The sequence below is a fragment of the Elephas maximus genome, chromosome 17 (assembly GCF_024166365.1).
Source record: "Elephas maximus indicus isolate mEleMax1 chromosome 17, mEleMax1 primary haplotype, whole genome shotgun sequence".
Taxonomy (NCBI): domain Eukaryota; kingdom Metazoa; phylum Chordata; class Mammalia; order Proboscidea; family Elephantidae; genus Elephas; species Elephas maximus.
In genome coordinates, this window is record NC_064835.1 from 29,148,500 (window position 1) to 29,171,694 (window position 23,195).

Below are 23,195 nucleotides of genomic sequence, written 5' to 3' on the forward strand. Positions count from 1 at the left end.
GGAAGGAACTTGCCAGGGGCAGGGGGAGAGGGGTGAGTCAGGCCACCCCAGCACCACTGTTAACCGTGCAAGGTGGCCTCCTAAGCTGGCCAGTATTCACTCCCCCTCTTTCAGTGCAGACATCCATATTGGTGGGTCAGAAGGAACAGGGCCTTCACCTGGCCCCTCACCCAGAACCTACGCCTTTCACGACAACAAACGCTGTTTATGAAGTGCGTATTAACGAGTCCTCTGTACCCCACAAAAAAGCAGAGCGCATATCATTGCATCTATGGATCTGTCTATCCTCTTAAGCTGAGTGATAGGACCACGCCTTCATCTCGTCCTCACACCAAGCTATCACAGGACTTGTACTGTCCTGGGCTTTCAGTAAATGGTTACCTGGGTGCCGCTCGCTCACCACTGGAGCCTGAAGATCAGGTCCCAACCTCAGGGAATTTTCAGTCTAATCAGAGCGCTAAGCATAGGAGCACAAGCTCCAGTTAACACAAGGTGGTATTGGGATTTGGAGTCCCTAAGTGGCGCAAATAATTAACGAGTTTGGCTGCTAACCAAAAGGCTGGCAGTTCAAGATTCCCCAGAGGCACCTCGGAAGAAAGGCCTGGCGGTCTACCTCTGACAAATCAGCCATTGAAAACCCTATGGAACTAACCGAACACTTTTCATGATTGGTTTTCTACATTTGAAAGCTTAGGACCCTAGTCTCATGGAACAACTCAGTTGGCACAATATAGTTCACAAGCTCATGTTCTGCATCCTAGTGAAGGGAGTAGCATCTCAGGTCTTAAAAGCTTGTGAGCACCACCTAAGATACAGCTATTAGCCATGACTTGTCAGGACCGTGGGAAGGCAACCAAAATCTCAGAGAAGAAACAAGTCTACAACGCCAATAGCCTACATGAGCCATGACCTCAACTACCCTGAGACCAGAAGAACTAGATAGTGCCTGGCTACCACCACTGACAAATCTGACTGGGGCCACAATAGATGATACCAGTTAGAACGGGAGAAAAATGCAGAACAAAGAAATTCTCAAAAAAGGCCAGACTAACTGGACCACCTGAGACCAGAAGACTCCCTGAGACTATCGTCCTGAGACGCTCATTAAACCTTGAACCAAAACTATCCCGAGATCACCTTTTAGCAGAAAGCAGTGACACACAATATAAAGGATATTACCTGCTGGAGAGCAGTACTCTACTAAAAAACCATCTCTTTAGTCTAAAAGGTCAACGTTCAATCCAAAGCAAAGATGAGAAGACAAGGGGGCAGGGAAACCAGGGCACTGGAAACAGAACAGCCAGAACACAATTAAAGAGAATGTTGACACAATGTGAAAAACCTAACAGATGTAATCGATCGATTTGTGTGGAAATGTCAAACAGGAACCTAACTTGCTGTGTAAGCTTTCACCAAAAACACAATATTATTTTAATAATAATAAGAATCCTATGGAGCGAAGTTCTACGCTGACACACGTGGGGTCTCCTGAGCTGAAGTCGACTCGAGGGCAGCTAGTTTATGTTTAGGCAGCCGCTCTTTACCACCACCCTGTAATATGCTCCGTCAGGGCCGGAACACCTCTCAGGGCCGCCCCGGCGCCTCCGCAGCCCTTCAGAGCCCTTTCCCTGCTGTCTCAACCCCATCACACAGTCCTCACACCAGGCCAGGGCACTCGGCCCCACACTCCACTCCTGGCTTTCAGAGGGCTCCTGGAAGCACGGCCTGGCTCACAGCCGGTGCTTGAGAGATGTCTGCTACGGGAGTTTGCCATGACTTTGCGGTCCAGACCCACTCGCTGCTCAGTTCGTTTCACAGGTTACTGCTGCCCTGTTCTCGGTTTCTGAGCCGCTGTCATCTCAGCCACCAGTTTCCTCACATACATCCAAGCACCACCTAATGGCCAGCGTGACCCCGTTTTTAAGGATCAGCTTCCCAGCGCTGGAGTCTCTGGTGATACAAACGGTTAATGCGCTCGGCTGCTAAACGAAAGGTTGGAGGTTGAGTCCACCCAAAGGCACCTTGGAAGAAAGGCCTGGCAAACTACTTCCCAAAAATCGGCTATTGAAAATCTTACGGAGCACAGTTCTACTTACTCTGACCCACATGGGTTCCCCGTGACTCAGAATCAACTTGACCGCAAATGCTTTTTTTTTTTTTTTTCTCACCATGGGGATTTGACGGAAAGAGGAAGGAAGGACAATGTTAAGAAAGATTTTCCTGAAAAAGCTGCAAAAATGAGCCTTGCAGAAGAGTGCTGTTTTGATGAGCAGAGTTGAGAAGAGGGAGGGTCCTCTGGGTGGACAGAACAGCAAGTGCCTAAGCACAGAGGATGGAAAGCAGAAGTGTAGTTGATAAAAAGTGAAAGCAAACTTCTTCTGCACACTGGAGCACTGGGCAGGTGTCTCATCTAATCCTTACAACACCACCGGGGACCAGATATTTTGATCAGGAACGTGACCCTAGAAAGGTTATGAGACTTCCCCAAGGTCACACAGCGAGTAGGTGATGAACTCTGTTTGCCAACGCAGGCCACCTGCCTCCAGAGCCCCCGTGTACAAACCTCACACCTACAGCACTGCCTCAGGTTAGACTAGTTTGTTTTGGCTGGCTGGTGAGAAAAGTAGGAAATCGAGTTGGAAAGGAAGATCGTGAATCTTAGATTAGCCCAATTAAACTACCTCCACTCCCCAGCAATGGATGTGCACGTCTCTAGGATGGGGTTCCCCGAGCTGACGTGCCATGGAACCCTGTTCAGGGAGATACTGATGATCCTTGTATGGTGAAGTCAGTCTGGGGACTGGCGCATGTTCTGTGCTCCCCTTGGTGCTTTGTGTTGTTCATTGTTGGGTAACAGCCCAGCGGCACCTGAACCCAAGGTCCGCCGCATCTCCAAGAGACCGAAGACAGGCTCTGCAACCAGTGATCGTGACATATGGTTTACTGGGAAGCTTACTGATGGGCCCATGGCCTAGGGTGGCGGCTGGACCAGTTTAGTGCTCTGAAACTGCCTAGCAAGGGACACACACTCACATACCATTTCAGCTGGGACCAAGGCTCATTGTTTTTCTCCCAAGTCCTTGGGCAGCCAGTGTTCCCAGGGACGTCAGGTACAGGCCCAGATGTTTTTCTTCTTGTTGCTGAGCCGTTCCTCGGCCTCGGCCACCAACACAGTCATGCCACTCCCGGCCTGGTACCTTAGCCTGAGTCCATCCCGAGTTCATCCCCTGCATGCTTCAGGGAAGTGAAAAGCTCACTGCACTAGGGGGGGATGCACTATAGCTGAATAGCATTACCCTACACTCATCAACATCTCAAGGACCCTAAGAAGTCCAGAAGTCAGGGCATCACTTAGCTTGGCTTAGCATAGGATTTCCCATATCTTGCCCACACTGCTCTTTTTTATTGTTGTAAAAATATGGGAAACACAACATTTGCCAATTCAATACTTTTCACTTGTACAATTCAATGGAACCACTTCCATCATTCAGCTGTGCGACCATCACCAATACCCACTGTCGTATTTTGCATCCATCTCACTCTGCAGCATCTCTGTTAGCAGCCTGCAGAACAGCGCTGCGCTAAAGCCAGTCACTGCCCATGGAGCAGAGCACAGCGTGGGCGTCACAGTTCGCAGCTTGGACACTTGCAGGGTGTAGGGCGCGCCCCAGGCGCTCCTGCCCGGCTGGTCTGACTTCACCGCCGCCACACTAGGAGGCCTCTTCTACATGCAATCCCCATTTTACCACTTATGCCTTGTGACCTTTCTTAGAGTCGATTAATTTCCAAGCCTCTTTTTTCTCAATTGTACATATAGGTATATATAATAATCCGTTGCCGTCGAGTCAATTCCGACTCACAGCGACCCTCCAGGACAGAGTAGAACTGCCTGTCGGGTTTCCAAGGAGCGCCTGGTGGATTCGAACTGGCGACCCTTTGGTTAGCAGCCGAGCTCCTAACCGTTGCGCCACCAGGGCTCCCTTAAGAGGACTAAATGAGTGAAATATGGATTTCTTTCCTTCTCCCCACGTAGAACAAAACCAGGGCTGCAGGTTTTCCGGGCGGGTGTCCGGGAACTCGGGAGCCAGGCTCGGGTCTGTCTGTTAGTGGCTCGGGGGACGCACGCCTACGACCGAGCCGGCCGTCGTCCACCCTCCGCGCCTTCGGAAGGCCAGGGCCCGGCTCCGGGCGGCCGAGTGGGCGCGGACGGAAAGAGGCAGCCCTGGCCGGGAGGACGGAAGGGCGGCCGACGCACGCTCTCCGGGCGGCCGGCCAGGGTCCTCACCGCGCCGGCAGAGCCCGAGCGCAGCCAGCGTCCGGAGGAGGGGCCGCCAGCCGCGCGCAGGCGCCGTTTCCGGGGAAGCCGCGGGCCGCCGGGCCTGAGCGCTGCACTTCCCCTCGGCCAGGGCCGGGTCGCAGGCAGCCCGGACGCGCTGCACAGCCCCGCGCCCAGGTGAGCCCTGGGCTTAGGCGCGGGCGGGAGGCTGGTCTCCGCGCCGGGGCCGGGGTCGGGGTGGCGGCCGGTGGTCGGGGAGGTCTGGCCTGACTTCGATCTAGAGGCACCCCCCCGCCTTCAGTCCCGGGCTTGTTTCTCCTTCCTGGTCCGTCTCCGGGCACATCTTCCCCTGACTCAGCACCTTTCTCATGCCTTTCTTTTCACCTGCTTCCTCTTCACCGCGAACATGTAAACAGAGGTGAAGAGGCCCTCAGAGAGAGCTGTCACCTTTTCTGTGCAGAGAAGTTCATGCAGAGAACCTCTCCTGAAGACCTTGGCTCTGTTGCTATGCTTCTTTAACTTTAGATACTGTTTCTATCACCAAACCAAAAACCCACTGTCCTTGAGTTGATTCCGACTCACAGCGACCCTATGGGACAGGATAGAACTGCCCTATAGGGCTTCCAAGGCTGTAAAACTTTAGGGAAGCAGACTGCCACATCTTTCTCCCCTAGAGCGGCTGGTGGGAGAGCTTAACCCCTGGGCCATCGGGTGCCTTGTTTATCTCACTGTCTCCTTATATCCTTGTCTGTTCTGGCCACAGCCACTCCCTCTGCTTTTGTGATTGCCTTTGTGACAGTGAAGATGCATCGCTGTGTTGAGGGTTAAGGACCTGTGGAGGCATCGTGCTACTACTGCAAGAGTGGAACACTGCGCACCGCAGGCTCAATGCCGTCCTCATGAAGACCCGTTAGACATCAGAATACACGGGTAAGTGGAGCTAGGAGGAACATACAGACTCCTGGAGAGGCTGAGGCACCTAACCCAGGGGCCACTGAGGATCAGGAATGACTGTCAACGGAAGTCACACTAGGGTTTTTTTTTTTTTTTTTAATTGTGCTAGTCACAGGTTTTGAGGAATAGGTCGTAGACATCTTTGGGGACCATTATTCTGTCTAGCACAGATAGTGATTCCAGCTTAATAGAAATGTAATATGAATTATAGAAGGTAAGTGTTCTAATGATAAGTGTCAGGACATTCCCTGTATGATAGACATTGGAGACCAGTTCGATATTGGTAATGGTAAAATGGTAGTTAATACACTTTGGATTTTATATAGTGAAACTTGACTACATTTCCCACCCGTAATAAGTTCCTACGTAGAATATTGGGAAAGCATTCCAAGAAACACGATAAGTTTCATACCAATGCTGTTTTGAGGAAGCTCTTTACAAATTTTCTATCAAACCTTTGCAATTATCTAACAAGTGAGTACTCTAAATCGAAAAACCCATTGCCCTTGAATCGATTCTGACTCAGAGTGACCTTATAGGACAGTGTAGAACTGCCCCGTAGGGTTTCCAAGGCTTTAATCTTTATGGAAGCACATTGCCACATCTTTCTACCATGGAGCTGCTGGTGGATTCGAACCACCAACCTTTCAGTTAGAAGCTGAGTGCTTAACTGCTGCACCCCCAGAGCCCCTTACCAAGTGGCTATTTAGGTATAAATTATTCTACTTTATGAATTTTTTGGAAGCACAGGAAAAAGTGACCGCACAGGGCCACACAGCGAATCAGAGGATAGAGCTATTGGAGATTTGGGTTCATTATCTCCTGACCTGCCTGACAACTGGATCTCAATATATAACTAAGTCTGAGGAGCCCTGGTTTCACAGTGGATAAGTACTTGGCTGCTAACCCAAAAGCCTGTAGTAGTTTGAACTCACCAGCCGCGCTGCGGGAGAAAGGTGTGGCAGGCTGCTTCTATAGACTTACAGCTTTGGAAACCCTATGGGGCAGTTCTACTCTGTCCTATAGGGTGGCTATTAGTCAGAATCCAGTTGACGGCAAGGGGGATTACTAAATCTCGTAAATATTAAAGCATATTTGTATATGTGAAAGCTCCCCAACCCTAGCTACACAAGAACTGCAAAGGAACAAGGAGGGGGCAGCAGGGCTTTAGACTCCAGAAAGCAGATAGCATATATGGTTAATGGAATTTATCTGCCATCTTGCTGTGTTATCCAGTGTCAAAGATGTGGTTATGTCCTGTGTTTGAACTTTTCTATTACGCTCTTCACAAGGGCTTATCTCACCCACTTCTGGTGACATTGGATTTCTTCTTAACCAAGCAACGAAAAGGACAGTTACCAAAAATCAGCATTGTATCACCAGAAAAGCAAGTCATTTCATGAAATGAGAAATGGAAACTTGTAAATCTACATCTGTTAAGTAGATAAAAATGTTATACTAATTTTTAACCTTGAGACAATCATAAAAAATCAAATGATTTTCGAGGCTGTTAAGTGTTTCAAGGCCGAAATAATGAATTTTAAAATTACATTTGAAAAAGTATTTAAGTAATAAAAAAAAAAAATGGCATTATGTCTACTACTGGAAGAAAAGCACCTTGAGCGGTTGAAATGAAGATGTGGAGAGACAGCCATCCCTGAGCAGGAAAAGGATTTCAAAATGTAACACAGTGGTAGAAGGTATTGCCTTGACTTCCGTCTACCACTTAGGTTTGCTTAAATGCAAAGAATATTAGGTATGAAGAGAAACACATATGCACAGGAATGTTCAACTTTTCACATCCTTTGGGCTGGCTGTACCCATCCCAACTCTTCTTTCTACCACTTTGCTACAGTGTAAGTGCACCTTTCTCTCTCTGTCTCTAACTTGGGTGTATTTTTATGACTCATCAGCATCCCTTATGCTCGTCAACATGGTATAATAGTGTTTAGCTTCAGCGAACAGAGCAGTAATATCTCTATAATTGCCGGTGATTTATTTCACTTCTCTGACACTAACTAAATGGGAGGAATTCAATTCCAATTCAGCTACCCATGCAGCACTTCTTCCTCTGACCTGACCCACCAGAGAGAGCTAGGTCAGAGCTCACAAGTTAAAGGGCACAGTCCTCAGACTGCTGAGTTGGCCCAAGACTTCAGATGTCAGCCTCAAGCTTGGGGTTCCTCACTACACCCTAACTTCTGACCTGCTGGTTACAAATCTGGGGTTTTCTCACAGCCCCTCCAGGATGTCAGCCATAAGCTTGGGGTCCCCAGGGTCCCCTTGTTTCTGACCTGGTGGCTCCTACTTACTCCCTCGGGTTTGATGATTCAGTGAACAACTCAAAAAACTCAGGAAAGTGCTATACTTAGGATTACAGTTTTATTATAGCAAAAGGGATACAAATGAAGAAATGCATAAGGTGAGGTTTAAGATTCCCAACTTGAAACTGCCAGGCCCCAAAAGGGACACACTACCTCCTATGTGCATCAATGTCTATCACCAACCAGGAAGCCCATACAGCTTCTGTGTCCACAGCCCTGATTGGGTCCTCAATACATCCGCATGACTGACCGAATCAGCCACCTTCCCCTGAAATTGGCTAATGTCATGTGGTAGGTCTTTCTGACCTGGCCAGCCCCCACCCAAGAGGCACCTCATAGCAACAATCGTGAGGTGTCGTCTGGAGGCCTCATCAAAGACACGTTAGCCACTGAGGAAATTCCAGAGTTTTAGAGGTTATCTTTCAGTCTCTCAGGAACAAAGGACAAAACCAAATTCTTTGTGTAGAGTTTATTGTAAACCCCACAATGTCCAACATAGAATGGCATTCTGTAAAATTTGAAACCTCTTATTTTAGTGTGTCTACTAATATCACTCTGTGTAAGTTCCCAGAGGGTTTATTTTGTTCTCTGCAGATCTGGCAAATAGTGAGAAAGCAGCCCTTCTGCCAGCTGCTCCATAGCTTTGTCCTCTACAGCCAGGTTCCCTCCCAGACCTTCACCTGGAGAAGTGTCACTTGAACACCACAGCCTCGTCTTGAATCAGGGGCAGGTTCGGCTCCACACAGTCTTCTCCCAAGGACCTAGGCTGAAAGCTGCCACCATCAGGGACATCCCCTGTCATTGTGTTGGGAAGACAGCATGCCAAGTTGTACACTAACTCTTAAAGACTTTTGACCAGAAGTTAATTTAAGATATCCTTGGTCTTTTTCATTTCCATATAAATTTAGAAGTAGTTTGACAACCTGGCCACCACAGCTAAGACTAAACACACACTTTTGGAATTTGGCATAGCGATGATCTACAGATCAATTTGGAGAAAACTGACTTTACAATATTGAGTCTTCTAATCCTTGAATATAATACATCTCTGCAATGCCAAGATTTTTTTAAATACAAACTAACCTGCAACATTTTCTGGCATTTATTATTTGCCAGGTCCCATTAACACTTTACCTACATTATTTCATGTAATCTTTTTTTAAAAAAAGTAATTTATTTTTTGTTGTTGTTGAGAATATACATAGCAAAAACATAACACCAATTCAAGTGTCTACATGTACAATTCAGTGACATTGATTATGTTCTTCGAATTGTGCAACTATTCTCATCCTCCTTTTTTGATTTTTTCCTCCCCCATTGATATAAATTCCCTGCCTCCTAAGGTTCCCATCTAATCTTTCCAGTGGCTGTTGTCAATTTAATCCCATATAGATAGATTTTAAAAGAGCATAATGCTTGAGGCAGAGATTCTTTAGTAGTTAAGCTAAACTATTGTTTGGTTTTAAGAAGACTTTAAGGGACACTTTTGGTTTAAGGTTTAAAGATTATTCTCAGGGCAATAGTGTTGGGGGTTCATCCAGCCTCCGTGGATCCAAAAACTCTGGAATCCATGAAAATTTGAAATTCAGTTCTGCATTTTCCCCTTTTTGATCAGGATTCTTCTTTGAATCTTTGATCAAAACGTTCAGTAATGATAGCTGGGCACCATCTAGTTCTTCTGGTCTCATGGCAAAGGGAGTCTTTCATGGAGTATTTCATGTAATCTTCGCAACAATGCTGAAAAACAGGTTCTAGTATTATCTCTGTTTTACAGATGGAGCAGCTGAAGCTTAACAAGATTAAGTAGCTTGCCAAGGGCTGTGGTGAGTGGGAGGTAAGTCTAAGAATTCTGACTACAGAGTGTGCAGGCTTCCCTACTCTGTAATACTACCTCCCTGAGCTGACAGCTGAGGGAGGAAGGGATGAATGGGTTTTCAGGGGAAGGCAGACTTGGAGGAGAAGTCTTTCCAGGGTCTACTGCTGAGCATCCATCTGCCTGGATACATTATTATTTGACCAAATAGCAACTGTCTTTCTCCCATTTCAGCATTTACACAGGACGTGCTTATAAGGACCTGCCTACCAGCTGCCCTTCCCCAGCCCCAGAATGTACCCCCGGCCAGGTGAACAGAAAACAGTCATTCTGCTGGGTCATGCTGAGCTCATACCCTGTAAGTCTGACCACACTCCACAGATCTGGGTTTGTCTAGAAACCAGCTGCAATCAGAGTAGTGTCTGTTCCTAATCCCACCAGGGGCCTATTTAGAGGTGGAGCCCCCATCAGGCTATAGGACAGAAATTGAACGTCCAGGAGCCCACCCCCTGGGACTAAGAGTAGAGTGGGTAAAGCTCTTGTGATTCCCTCTCTCTGTCCCTTGTAGGATGGCTGCTCCATGAGGTCAAGACTGGGTCTGCTCCCTTCTGCTTTACCAATGCCTGGCCTCAGGGGTTACTTTTGGGTCCAACACTATGACATCACCAACCTCCCTGCCAACTCCTCGCTCCCAGTCCAAGAAGCCCATGGGCAGGATGGCTGGTGAGTAGAACCAGATTCCTACTTCTGTGCCTGTTCTTATGAGTGTAGTCCTCAGTGTCCATATTGATGAGGCAGGAGGCCTGCCTGGTCCAAACATGGGGGAGATGCAGGGAGGCTGAGGATGGGGGTGATGCTCCTGGCTTGATTTCAGGGTCCAGGTGCTCTGGGGAGGGTGAGGAGGGGAGACGTGCATCAGCGGACTCGCCAATCCTCTTGGCTCATCGGTTTTCCAGGCCTGTCCTGCTGATCCTCCTAGCCTGGAGACCATGGTTCTGAGTGCTCAACGTTGTGTCTCTTCTTTTGTCATGTAAATCTTTTTTCCAGAACCATTCAGAGGAAGGAGCCAAGCAGAGAGAGAGAAAACTACTCAGCCTCCAGGATATCAAACTATCTGTCGCTATCAAAGCTAGGGAAGCTGAGTTAATATCATTATGGGGTACTTACACTGTAGCAGACGCTGCATTATCTCAGCTCATCGTCAACGACAGCTAAAGGGAATCCATTTTATAGATGGAGAAATGGAGACAGGGACTAACTTGCTTCAGGTCATACAGAAAGCAAGCAGCGATCCACAGTCCCATCTGTGTGTCTGACTCAAAGTGTGGCTTCCGAATGACTAAGCCCTGTGCTCCTCTGGAGCTCTGAGCAGTAGCCCTCTTCTGTGCTTTCGTTTTACCCATTTAGCAACAATCTGGGATTTCTCTGTACCAGTTAGATGCCAGTGCCCCCTCCTGCCTTTCCATAATGGATAGTCCATCTTAACATAGATTCACCTCCCTCCAGGGCTGGAAGTGGGCTTTGGGGACTGACTGATCCTTATTAGCATAACATAGCTCTACTCACAGCGCTCACCAGCTCACCATCACCGCTCACCGAGGGCTGAATAGTCGGGTCTAGTAGGAAGCTGTGGTTAAGGAGGGCTGGGGGCTCCAGAAATTAGATGGCCTAGGGCAGGGCAAGGCCATCTTTCTCAGTCAGGCTGGTAAGACACTCCCATGTAAGGATTCTAAAGTTGTCATGTATTCCTGGGGCCTTTAAAGATAGAGGGAACTTTTAGGCGAGTCCTGAAGAACATACAAAAGTAGAGCAGCACTAGGTCTCTGAGAATGAGGTGTTTTTTCCCATGGGGTGCAGGAACCCAGACCCTGCTGGTACTCCGCTGTGCCGGGTGAGTGAACATGCATGCCTGAGCTGTGTGTTTCTCCCACAGGCTGGTTCAGGCAGGCCCTGTTGAAGAAGCCCAAGAAGCTGCCCTTCTCTTCAGAAAGCACGCCTGGTGATGTTTCCCGGCTGACCTCACAGGACAGCTCCCCACCCCTGAGCCTCAGCTCAGTCAAGTCTCCCACCCCGCCACCAGCACCCATGGGCGCCAGCAGCAGTGGCCGCTGGACCAAAGACTATGATGTCTGTGTGTGCCACAGTGAGGAGGACCTGGCAGCTGCTCAGAAACTGGTCTCCTACCTGGAGGGCAGTGCTGCCAGCTTGCGCTGCTACCTGCAGCTTCGCGACGCAACCCCAGGTGGCGCCATTGTGTCGGAGCTGTGCCAGGCACTAAGCAATAGTCACTGCCGTGTGCTGCTCATCACCCCAGGCTTCCTCCAGGACCCGTGGTGCAGGTACCAGATGCTGCAGGCCCTGACGGAGGCCCCCACGGCAGAGGGCTGCACCATCCCGCTGCTCTCGGGCTTGACCCGAGCCTCGTACCCTGCTGAGCTCCGCTTCATGTACTACGTGGATGGCAGGGGCCCTGACGGCGGCTTTCACCAAGTCAAGGAAGCTGTCATGCGTTGTAAGCTATGAGAGGAAGGGAAAAACGGAAGGGGACAGGCAGAGTGTGCGATGTACTTTAGCTTTCAGGAGACAGCTTCTATACGCTAGTATAGGTGCAGGCTCAGGAGAGGACTATCTGGGTTTGCGTCTTGGCTCCTTCACTTATTAGCTTGTGCGAAGTTACTTGGGTTAGTTACTTAAACTGTGCCTCAGTTTCCTCATTTGTAAAATGAGAATAATAGTATATACCCTAAATAAGTATATATACTAAATCAGTGTTCAGGACCTGGCCTGGCATGTCAAGTCCTTAATAGATGTTAGCTATTATCATATATTGGAGACCATGAGCAGTGCAAATGGTTAAGTGCTTGACTACTAACCAAAAGGTTGGCGGTTAGAACCCACCCAGACGTGCCTCAGAAGAAAGGCCTGGCAATTTGCTTCCAAAAGGTCACCGCCATTGAAAACCCTATGGAGCACAGTTCTACTCTGACACACATGGACTTGACAGCAACTGGCATATATTATGTTAGTATTGAGAGCATTAGGTTTCTCTCCCTGAGATCAAGGTGGGGATATCAACCAGGATCTGGGAAGATGCTAGGAGGGACATTGGTTTAGGAAGGCCAAAAGATACAAAAGAATTAGAAAGAATTGCATATGATAAGTATATGCAGGGGTAGGGCATTATGTTACAGTGGGTTGGGAAGTAACAGAAGAGATAAAAAGATAGAAGGAAGAGGCAGGGACCTGAAGGGAAACAGAGATGCTGTGGTCTGGGGCGCGTGACAAGTCTGTGATTCTGTTTGGTCTCTTTCAGATCTGCGGACACTTGGTTGACGTCTTACGTTACTGTGAGACCCAGAGGTGGAACAAAGCTGGAAAAAAGAGTTGGAGAGCCCATCCAGGGCCTTAAGTTCCAGCAGAAGGTGTGACAAGAGTGGAAGGAGCCAGAATCTGCAGCATTTTGCATGTGGCCCTGGGACCAGATTGCCCATCAGGCAATCATTGATCATTAATCGTTGCGGGCTCCCAGGAAGGCTTTGTGGAAATTGGGGACTCCCCCAGGAAGGCCATGAGGAAATCAGGGACTCCCCCAGGAAGGCCATGAAGAAGGCAGGGACTCCCCAGGAAGGCCATGAGGAAATCAGGGACTCCCCCAGGAAGGCCACAGGGAAGCCACAGAGTGGAGGCGGTAGGAGGTGGTGCTGATGATACCAGGATGACCACCAGGTGCTTTGCCTCCTGCCTAACTGACACAAAGCCTGGCACATACCTTTGTTTTCTTCTCCTGGAGCCAGGCACCAGGGCAGATACGTGTCCCTCCTAAAGAGGTGACTCAATGATTAATGAGCCAGAAGCCTAGGCAGCTGTGCCTTAGCACGGATGGTTTTCCCTGCCACCTGGAGTTAGTTTTACGTGTCAGGAGAGAGCAACAGGCATCAAGTCCTTCACACTCAGCACTGCCATTCTCTCTCCCAAGTGAATCCCACTAATTCACTTCCAGAAGCTACATGAAAGATGCACTCGGCATTGTAATACATTCTACTTTTATTGCATGAGTGTCATTACAGACTCAAACCTAGAAGCCATTCTGAAGGTACAGGAGACGGGAGGGAGCAGATGGGATGAAGAACAAGGAAAAGCAGGGCTGAGCCTTCACCTGGGATCAAAAGGCCACTGGTGACAACAACAAAAAAAGGCAAAATATAAATTAGGATGAAAGAATATTACAACTTCGCACCAAAAAAAAAAAAAAAAAAATAGCCACTGGTGCTTTGTCATAGGGGGATCTCATCAGGGGTTTGGCCAGAAGTGATGCTTTCGCGGTAGTTGTCTTCACCTTTGGAATGAAAACAATCAGCGTTTTTCCTTCTGGCAGATGACCGTGTACCTTGTAGGACAGGGAAGGTTTCATTCATCTGTTCTCGATAAAAGCTTGTTGAACTGAGACGAATTTCATTACTCCCTCTTCTCTCACTTCCCCCTGCCACATCCCCTCCTCTTACCTGAAAAAAAAAAAAAGTATTATTTAAACGTAGATTCCTTTATTCCATACAAAGGAACGAAGCAATACAATGCACACTCAGGTACCTACCACCCAGCTTAAGAAAACCTTGCAGTCCCTGCAGCGTCGTCTTTGTGCCCTTCCCCTTCATGAGTCACCACTATTCTGAATTTTGAACTTAACATGCTTAGCTTTTCTCTTTCATCTTACTACATATGTGTGCATCCCTAAAACATATTGCTCAGTTTTACATGGTTTGTATTACACTTCCTATAAGTGGTTATTACGTCTGTATTCTGCATGTTCCTGTTTCTCCCACCAAGTGGCTGACAGTTACCAATGTTAGTGCAGCTCCAATTAGTTCACTTTCATTTCATTATGTAAATAGACCACCATTTAGTCACACATTGTTCTACGAACAGACATTTCAGCCGTTTCCAGTTTTTTTGCCATTAAAACAATGGGCCTAGGAACATTTTTGTACATGCTTCCCTGAGCAAGAGGGTCCCTGGGAGTTAGCCTAGACAGGGAGCAGCTGGGTAGTGAACAAGCACCTGGGTAGTAAAAAACAAGCTTCAGTTTTACTAGATACCAACTTTGCTTCCAAACTGGTTGTGCCAATTTATGTTCGTATTACCCAGTGCCGTCGAGTTGATTCCGACTCATAGTGACCCTATAGGACAGAGTAGAACTGCCCCGTGGGGTTTCCAAGGAGCGCCTGCAGATTCGAACTGCTGACCGTATGGTTAGCAGCCATAGCACTTAACCACTACGCCACCAGGGTTTCCACGTTCATATTATTTGTGTATAAAATTTCTCACTTTTTCATGTCCTTGGCCAAACCAAAAACCAAACCTGTTGCCGTCAAGTCGATTCTGACTCATAGCGACCCTATAGGACAGAGGAGAACTGCCTCACAGGGTTTCCAAGGAGCGGCTGGTGGATCCGAACTGCAGACCTTTTGGTGAGCAGCCGAGCTCTTAACCACTGTGCCACCAGGGCTCCCATGTCCTTGTCAACATTTAGAATTTTCAGATTTTAAATTTTTTGCTAATCTGGTAAGTGCAAACTAGAATCTTTTACATCTTTTTATCTTTTGCATGAAAAATTATATATCATATACTAAAACGAAAGTTTGGTGAGTTTCCATATACCCAGTCACTCGGCTTCAACAATTCCCAACTCACAGCCATGATCTTCTATCAATAGTAACCCTACCTGTTCCTTCACCCCGGGTTATTTTGAAGCAAATCCCAGGTATAATTTTATTCCTAAATATTTAGGTATGTATCTCTAAATGATTAGATTTTTTTAAAATATGACCACAGTATAATGGTACCTTTTGAAGAATACCAATTTTATTTTTTAATTTGAATATAAAAATTTTTACCTATTATTTTGTGATCTGTGCTTTTTTTTTTTTTGTCTTATTTAGGAACTCCTTTTTTACTCCTGCATTTTCTTCTAGAAGTAATGCTTTTTACATCTAGGTCTTTAATCCACTTCAATCCTTTTTTTTGTCATTTGGATAACTATCATTTACTAACTAGTCTATCGTGTCCCCCACTGGCTGTGGCGTCACCTCCGTCAGATATTGTCACATAGGTGCGGGCTTATTACTGGTTCTCCGTTCTCCACTGTTTGTGTATCCCTGTTCAGTGCCATCCCAGCTTACCCACTATGGCTTTTAATAGGGTTCAATAACTTGGGGGTCAATTCTTCCTACTCCTCCTATTCGTCAAAATCACTGTGACTTTTTTTGCTCTTTACTCTTCCATATACATTTTTTATTCACCTCGTCAAGTTCCATGAAAAAGCCTGTTTGTAATTTGATTGGACTTACATTTAATTTATAGGCTAATTTTGGGAGAATAGATGTTTTTCTAATAATTGTCTTCCTATTCATATAAACGGTATATCTCTATTTAGATCTTTAAATGTATTTCAATAAAGCTTTATAATTTTTTCCATATCAGTCATTTATGAATTACTTAGCACTTCATATTTTCTGTTGCTACTGTAAAAGGTATTTTAAAATATTTTTTCTCTATTACTGGTATAACAGATTACAATTTATTTTGCATATTGATTTCATATTAAAAAACCTGCTAAATTATTTATTCTTTAAGACTGTAGATTTTATGGGGTTTTCTACAAATAAACCCACTGCCATCGAGTCGATTCTGACTCATAGAGACCCTATAGGACAGAGTAGAACTGCCCCATAGAGTTTCCAAATAGAACACATAATTTGTAAAACGTAACAAAAACTTTTAGTTCCTTTCTTTTTTCATCTCTCTGTGCTATTGAAAACCTTCAGTAAAATGTTGTAAGAAGTGATGATAGCAGCCATCTTTATCTCATTCCTGATTTCAAAGGGACTGCTTCAAACATCTGACCATTAAATGCAATGTTTGTTGTAGGTTTTTGGTACATATCTTTAATAGAAGTTTCCTGCTATTTCTAGTGGGCTGAGTTTTACTTATTTTAAAGGGACTTTAAATTAAATAAGAAATGCTCCACCTCTCACCATGACCAAGTGGGATTTATTCCAGGGATGCACGGATGCTTCACCATTAGGAAATCTATCAACGTAATACACTACATCAATAGAACAAAGGAAGAGAACCACATGATCATCTCTGTTGCTGTCAGGTACCAACGAATGGGTTCCAACTCACACCAATCCTATCCACAACAGAATGAAACACTTCTTATGCTTGAGCCCATTGTTACAGCCACTGTGTCAGTCCATCTAGTTGAGGGTTTTCTTCTTTTTCTCTGCCCCTCTACTTTACCAAGCATGATGCCCTACTCCAGGGACTGGTCTCTCCTGATAACATGTCCAAAGCACGTGAGAAGAAGCCTCGCCATCCTTGTTTCCAAGGAGCATTCTGGTTGTACTTCTTCCAAGAGAGATTTGTTCGTTCTTTTGGCAGTCCACAGTATATTCAATATTCTTCTCCAACACCACAATTCAAAGGTGTCAATTCTTCTTTGGTCTTCTTTTTTCATTGTCCAGCTTCTGCATGTATACAAGGGAACTGAAAATATCATGGCTTGGGTCAGGTGTACCTTAGTCCTCGAGGTGACATCTTTGCTTTTTAATACTTTAAAGAGGTCTTTTGCAGCAGATCTGCCCAATGCAATACACTGTTTATTTCTTGACGGCTGCTTCCATGGGTGTTGATTGTGCATCAATCATTTCTGTTTATCATGAAGTTGCTTATTGGCCCACTCGTGAGGATTTTTTTTTCACTTGTTTATGTATTTTAATTATATATGTATATATATTTTTATTGTGCTTTAGATCAAAGTTTACAGAGCAAATTAGTTTCTCATTAAACAGTTGTCATGGATTGAATTATGTACCCCAAAAAATATGTGTATCAACTTGGTTAGGCCACGATTCCCAGTATTGCCTGCTTGTCCTCCATTTTTTATTGTAATTTTATGTTGAAAGGATTAGGGTGGGATTGTAACACCACCCTCACTCAGGTCACCTCCCTGATCCAAGGTAAAGGGAGTTCCCTTGGAGTGTGGCCTGCACTACCTTTTATCTCTCAAGAGATAAAAGGAAAGAGAAGCAAGCACAGAGTTGGGGACCTCATACTACCAAGAAAGCAGCACTGGGAACACAGTGCATCCTTAGGACGTGTGGTCCCCCCACCTGAGAAGCTCCTCGACCAGGGGAAGATTGAGGACAAGGACCCTCCTCCAGAGATGACAGAGAGAGAAAGCCTTCCCCTGGAGATGACTCCCTGAATTTGGACTTGTAACCTACTTAAAAAAAAAAAAAAGGACTGTGAGAAAATAAATTTCTCTTTGTTAAAGCCATCCATTGTGGTATCTCTGTTATGGCAGCAGTAGATAACTAAGACAACAGTCAATACACAAATTGTTTTGTGGCATTGGTTGACAACCCTGAGATGTGTTAACACTCTCCTCTTCTCAGGCCCGGGTTCCCTGTTTCCATTTGTCCAGTTTTCCCGTCCCTCCTGCCTTCTCGTCTTTGCTTTGGGGCTGCTGTGCCCATTAGTCTCGTATACATGATTGAACTACAAATCATGTTGCTCATGTATGTTATTATTGGCCCCGTCAAAAAAAAAGCCGTTACTGTCGAGTCAATTCCAACTCATAGCGACCCTTTAGAAGTGTCTAATCTTTGGCTGAAAGGTGAACCTCAGGAGTGATTTCAGTAGTGAGTTAAAAGGGTGTTTGGTGGTCATACTCTAGGGATTTCTCAAGTTTCTGTCAGGCCAGCAAGCCTGGTTTTTGTGTATGTGTGTGTGAATTTGAATTTTATTGTACGTTTTTGTCCTGCTCTGTCTGAGACCCTCTATAGTGATCCCTGCCAGAGCAGTAGGTGGTGGTAACCAGGTACCATCTTGTTGTTCTGGGCTCAGTCTGGTGGAGGTTGTGGTAGTTGTGGTCCATTAGTCCTTTGGACTAATCTTTCCCTTGTGTCTTCCGTTTCCTTCATTCTCCTTTGCTCCATCTGGGATGGGACTAGTAGATGTATCTTATTTGGCCACAGGCTTTTTTTTTTTTAATTAATTTTTATTGTGCTTTAAGTGAAGTTTACAAATAAGGTCAGTCTCTCATACAAAAATTTACTTACACCTTGCTATACAATCCTAATTGCTCTCCCCTAATGAGACAACACAGTCCTTGCCTCCACTCTCTCTCCTCGTGTCCATTCAGGCAGCTTCTGGTCCCCTCTGCCCTCTCATCTCCCCTCCAGACAGGAGATGCCAACATAGCCTCATGTGTCTACTTGATCCACCAGTATCATTTTCCATCCCATATTCCAGTCCAATCCCTGTCTGAAGAGTTGGCTTTGGAAATGGTTCCCATCTAGGGGTAACAGAAAGTCTGGAGACCATGGCCTCCGGCGTCCTTCTAGTCCCAGCCTGACCATCAAGTCTGGTCTTTTTAAGAGAATTTGGGGTCTGCATCCCACTGCTTTCCTGCTCCCTCAGGGGCTCCCTGTTCTGTTCCCTGTCACGGCAGTCATCGGTTGTGGCCAGGCACCATCTAGTTCTTCTGGTCTTGAGCTGATGTCGTCTCTGGTTTATGTGGTCCTTTCTGTCTCTTAGGCTCATAATTACCTTGTGTCTTTGGTGTTCTTCATTCTTCCTTGCTCCAGGTGGGTTGAGACCAATTGATGCATCTTAGATGGCTACTTGCTAGCATTTAAGACCCCAGATGCCACAATCCAAAGTGGGATGCAGAATGTTTTCTTAATAGATTTTATTATGCCAATTGACTTAGATGACCCCTGAAACCATGGTCCCCAAACCCCTGCCACTGCTACACAGGCCTTCAAAGCATTCAGTTTAATCAGGAAACTTCTTTGCTTTTGGTTTAGTCCAGTTGTGTTGACCTTTCCTATATTGTGTGTTGTCTTTCCCTTCACCTAAAATAAAACTTATCAACTATCTAATTAGTGAAACATCCTCTCCCTCCGTCCCTCCCTCCCCTCTCTCGTAACCATAAAAGAATATTTTCTTCTCTGTTTAAACTATTTCTCGAGTTCTTATAATAGTGGTCTTATACAATATTTGTCCTTTTGCAACTGACTAATTTCACTCAGCATAATGCCTTCCAGATTTCTCCATGTTATGAAATGTTTCATGGATTCATCATTGTTCTTTATTGATGCATAGTATTCCATTGTGTGAATATATCATAATTTGTTTATCCATTCGTCTGTTGATGGGCACCTTGGTTGCTTCCAATTTTTTGCTATTCTAAACAGCGCTGCAGTGAACATGGGTGTGCATGTATCTGTTCATGTAAAGGTTCTTATTTCCCTAGGATATATTCCAAGGAGTGGGACTGCTGGATCGTATGGTACTTTTATTTCTAGCTTTTTAAGGAAGTGACAAATTGATTTCCAAAGTGGTTGTACCATTTTACATTCCCACCAGCAGTGTATAAGTGTTCCAGTCTCTCCACAACCTCTCCAACATTTATCATTATGTGTTTTTTGGATTAATGCCAGCCTTGTTGGACTGAGATGGTATCTCATTGTAGTTTTCATTTGCGTTTCTCTAATGGCTAATGATCCTGAGCATTTCCATGTGTATCTGTTAGCAGCCTGAATGTCTTCTTTAGTGAAGTGCCTGTTCATATCCTTTGCCCATTTTTAAAGTGGGTTGTTTGTTTTTTGTAACTGAGTTTTTGCAGAATCAAGTAGGTTTGCGAGATCAGGCGCTCATTGGAAATGTCACAGCTAAAAATTTCTTCCCAATCTGTAGGTAGTCTTTTTACTTTTTTGGTGAAGTCTTTGGATGAGCATAGGTGTTTGATTTTTAGAAGCTCCCAGTTATCTGGTTTCTCTTCTGCATTTTTAGTAATGTTTCGTATACTGTTTATGCCATGTATTAGGGCTTCTAACATTGTTCCTATTTTTTCTTCCATAATCTTTATCGTTTTAGGTTTTTTGTTTAGGTCCACTCACAGGCTTTTGAGACCCCTGTCCCCACTCATCACAGTGAGATGTGTAACCATTTCTTTATAGACTAGACTATGTTATGCCAATTGAGCTAGATGTCCCTGACACCATGGTCCCCACCCCTCAGCCCATTACCTTGATCCCCTAGGGCATTTGGTTGTGTCTGTGAAGCTTCTATGACTTTGCCCTGATCAAGTTGTGCCAACCTACCCAGAATTGCATACTGTCTTTCCCTTCACCAAAGTTTTCCCTCCCTACCCCTCCCCTTACTCGTAACCATCAAAGATTGTTTCTTTCTGTGTGGAAACATTTTCACGTGTTTTTACGATAGCGGTCTCATACAGCATTTGTCCTTTTGCGATTGATTTATTTCACTCCAGGTAATGCCCTCCAGGTTTGCCAATATTGTGAGATGCTTCACAGATTCATCATTGTTCTTTATTGTTGCATAGTATTCCATTGTGTGTATGTACCATAGCTTGTTTATCCATTCATCTGTTGATGGACATCTACGTTGTTTCCATCTTTTTGCGATTACGAACAATGCTGCAACGAACATGGGTGTGCATATGTCTATTCGTGTGACGGCTCTTATTTCTCTAGGATATATTCCTAGGAGTGGGATTGCTGGATCATATGGTATTCCTATTTCTAGCTTTCTAAGGAAGCACCATATCGTTTTCCAAAATAGTTGTACCATTTTGCATTTCCACCAGCAGAGCACAAGAATTCCAATCTCCTCAAAACCTCTCCAAAACTTATTTTCTATTTTTTGATTTGTGCCAGAAATGTTAGGATGAGGTGGTACCACATTGTAGTTTTTGTGTGTGGCTTTTTTTTTTTTTAATTGTGCTTTACATGAAGGTTTACAGAGCAAATTAGTTTATCATTAAACAATTAATACATATATTGTTTTGAAACTGGTTGCCAATACCATGACGTGCCAATAATCTCCTCTTCTCGACCTTGGGTTTCCCGTTACCATCTTTCCTGTCCCCTCCTATCTTCTAGTCTTTGCCTCTGAGCTGGTGTGCCCATTTTGTCCATTTTGTTTTATGGGACTGTCTAATCTTTGGCAGAAGGGTGAACCTCAGGAGTGACTTCAATACTGAGTTAAAAGGGTGCCCAGGGCCTTCCTTCTAGTTTTGATTTGCATTTCTCTAACATCTAGTGATGGTGAGCATTTCCTCATGTGTCTGTTGGCCACCTGAATGTCTTCTTTAGTGATGTATCTGTTCATATCCTTTGCCCATTTTTTAATTGGGTTATTTGTCTTTTTATTGTAGAGGTGTTGGTTTTCCTATAGATTTTAGAGATTAGACCTTTGTTGGATGTGTAGGTTCTCTTTTAACTCTTTTGGTGAAGTCTTTTGATGAGCATAAGTGTTTAATTTTTAGAAGATCTCATTTATCTACCTTATCTTCTGGTGTTTGTGTATTGTTAATTATGGTTTGTATCCTATTTATGCTGTATATTAGGGCCCCTAGTGTTCACCCTATTTTTTCTTCCATGAATTTTAAAGTCTTTGGCTTTATATTTAGGTCTTTGACATATCTTGAAGTAGTTTTTGTGCATGGTGTGAGGTATAGATACTGTTTCATTTGTTAACAAATAGACATCCAGTTTTGCCAGCACCATTTGTTAAAAAAGACTGCCTTTTCCCCCATTTAATGGACTTTGTGGCTTTGTCAAAGATCAGGTGACTGTAGGTGGATGGATTTGTATCTGGATTCTTGATTCTGTTCCATTGGTCAATGTGTCTGTCTTTATACCAGTACCAGGTTATTTTGACTACTGTAGCTGTTCTTCTACTTCAGTAATGTTTTACTTATCCGAGACCTCTTTCCTTTCCATATAAAGTTAATGGTTAGTTTTTCTATCTCGTTAAAGAATGCTGTTGGTATTTGGATTGGGATTGCATTGTATTTGCAGATTGCTTTGGGTAGAACTGACATTTTCACAATATTGAGTCTACCTATCCATGAACATGGAGAATTTTTGTTTTCTTTATGTCCAGGTGCAATTCATACTGAAGGATGTAGTCTTTGATCTTCGTCAGTAAGTGCTTCAAGACCACTTCACTTTCAGCAAACAAGGTTGTGTCATTTGCATATCACAGGTTGTTAAGGAGACTTCCTTCAATCCTGACACCACGTTCTTTTTCACATAGTCCAACTTTTCAGATTATTTGCTCAACATATGGATTGAATAAATGTGATGAAAGGATACAACCCCAACACACACCTTTCCTGAGTTTAAGCCACACATTATCCCCTTGTTCTATTTGAAAGACTGCCTCTATGTACAGGTTCTGCATGAGCACAGTTAAGTGTTTTGGAATTCCCATTCTTCACAGTGTTATCCATAATTTATTATGATCCACACAGTAGAATGCCTTTGCATAGCCAATAAAACACAGGTAAATATCTTTCTGGTATTCTCTGCTTTCAACCAGGATCCATCTGACATCAGTAGTGGTTTCCCTTGTTTCATGTCCTCTTCTGAACCTGGCTTGAATTTCTGGCAGTTCCCTGTCGATGTACTGCTGCAACTGATTTTGAATCATCTTCTGCAAAATTTTACTTGTGTGTGATATTAATGACATTGTTCGATAATTTCTGCATTCTATTGGGTCACGTTTCTTTGTGGAATGGGCACAAATATGGATCTCTTGCAGTCAGTTGGCCAGATAGCTGTCTTCCAAATTTCTTATCATAGACAAGTGAGCACTTCCAGCACCGCATCTGTTTGTTGAAACATTTCAGTTGGTATTTTGTCAATTCCTGGAGCCTTGTTTTTCACCAATACCTTTAGGGCAGCTTGGACTTTTTCCTTCAGTACCATCAGTTCTTGATCATATGTTACCT

The 23,195-nt window shown here is 44.9% G+C and overlaps 1 protein-coding gene across 2 annotated transcripts; it reads left to right on the plus strand.

Annotated features, from left to right (window-relative positions):
* Positions 1–4,355: 4,355 nt before the first annotated feature.
* On the plus strand, positions 4,356–13,811 carry TIRAP (TIR domain containing adaptor protein). 2 transcript variants are annotated; one of them, XM_049857235.1, is made up of 7 exons: positions 4,356–4,453; positions 5,040–5,206; positions 9,329–9,388; positions 9,602–9,725; positions 9,936–10,090; positions 11,301–11,879; positions 12,681–13,811. In XM_049857235.1, exons 5-7 carry the CDS (start codon positions 10,024–10,026, stop codon positions 12,698–12,700), a joined length of 666 nt encoding a protein of 221 aa, XP_049713192.1. In that variant the 5' UTR covers positions 4,356–4,453; positions 5,040–5,206; positions 9,329–9,388; positions 9,602–9,725; positions 9,936–10,023; the 3' UTR covers positions 12,701–13,811. The 2 variants fall into 2 exon arrangements, with proteins under 2 accessions (XP_049713192.1, XP_049713193.1); XM_049857236.1 differs by having other exon boundaries at positions 11,301–11,706.
* Positions 13,812–23,195: the final 9,384 nt, after the last annotated feature.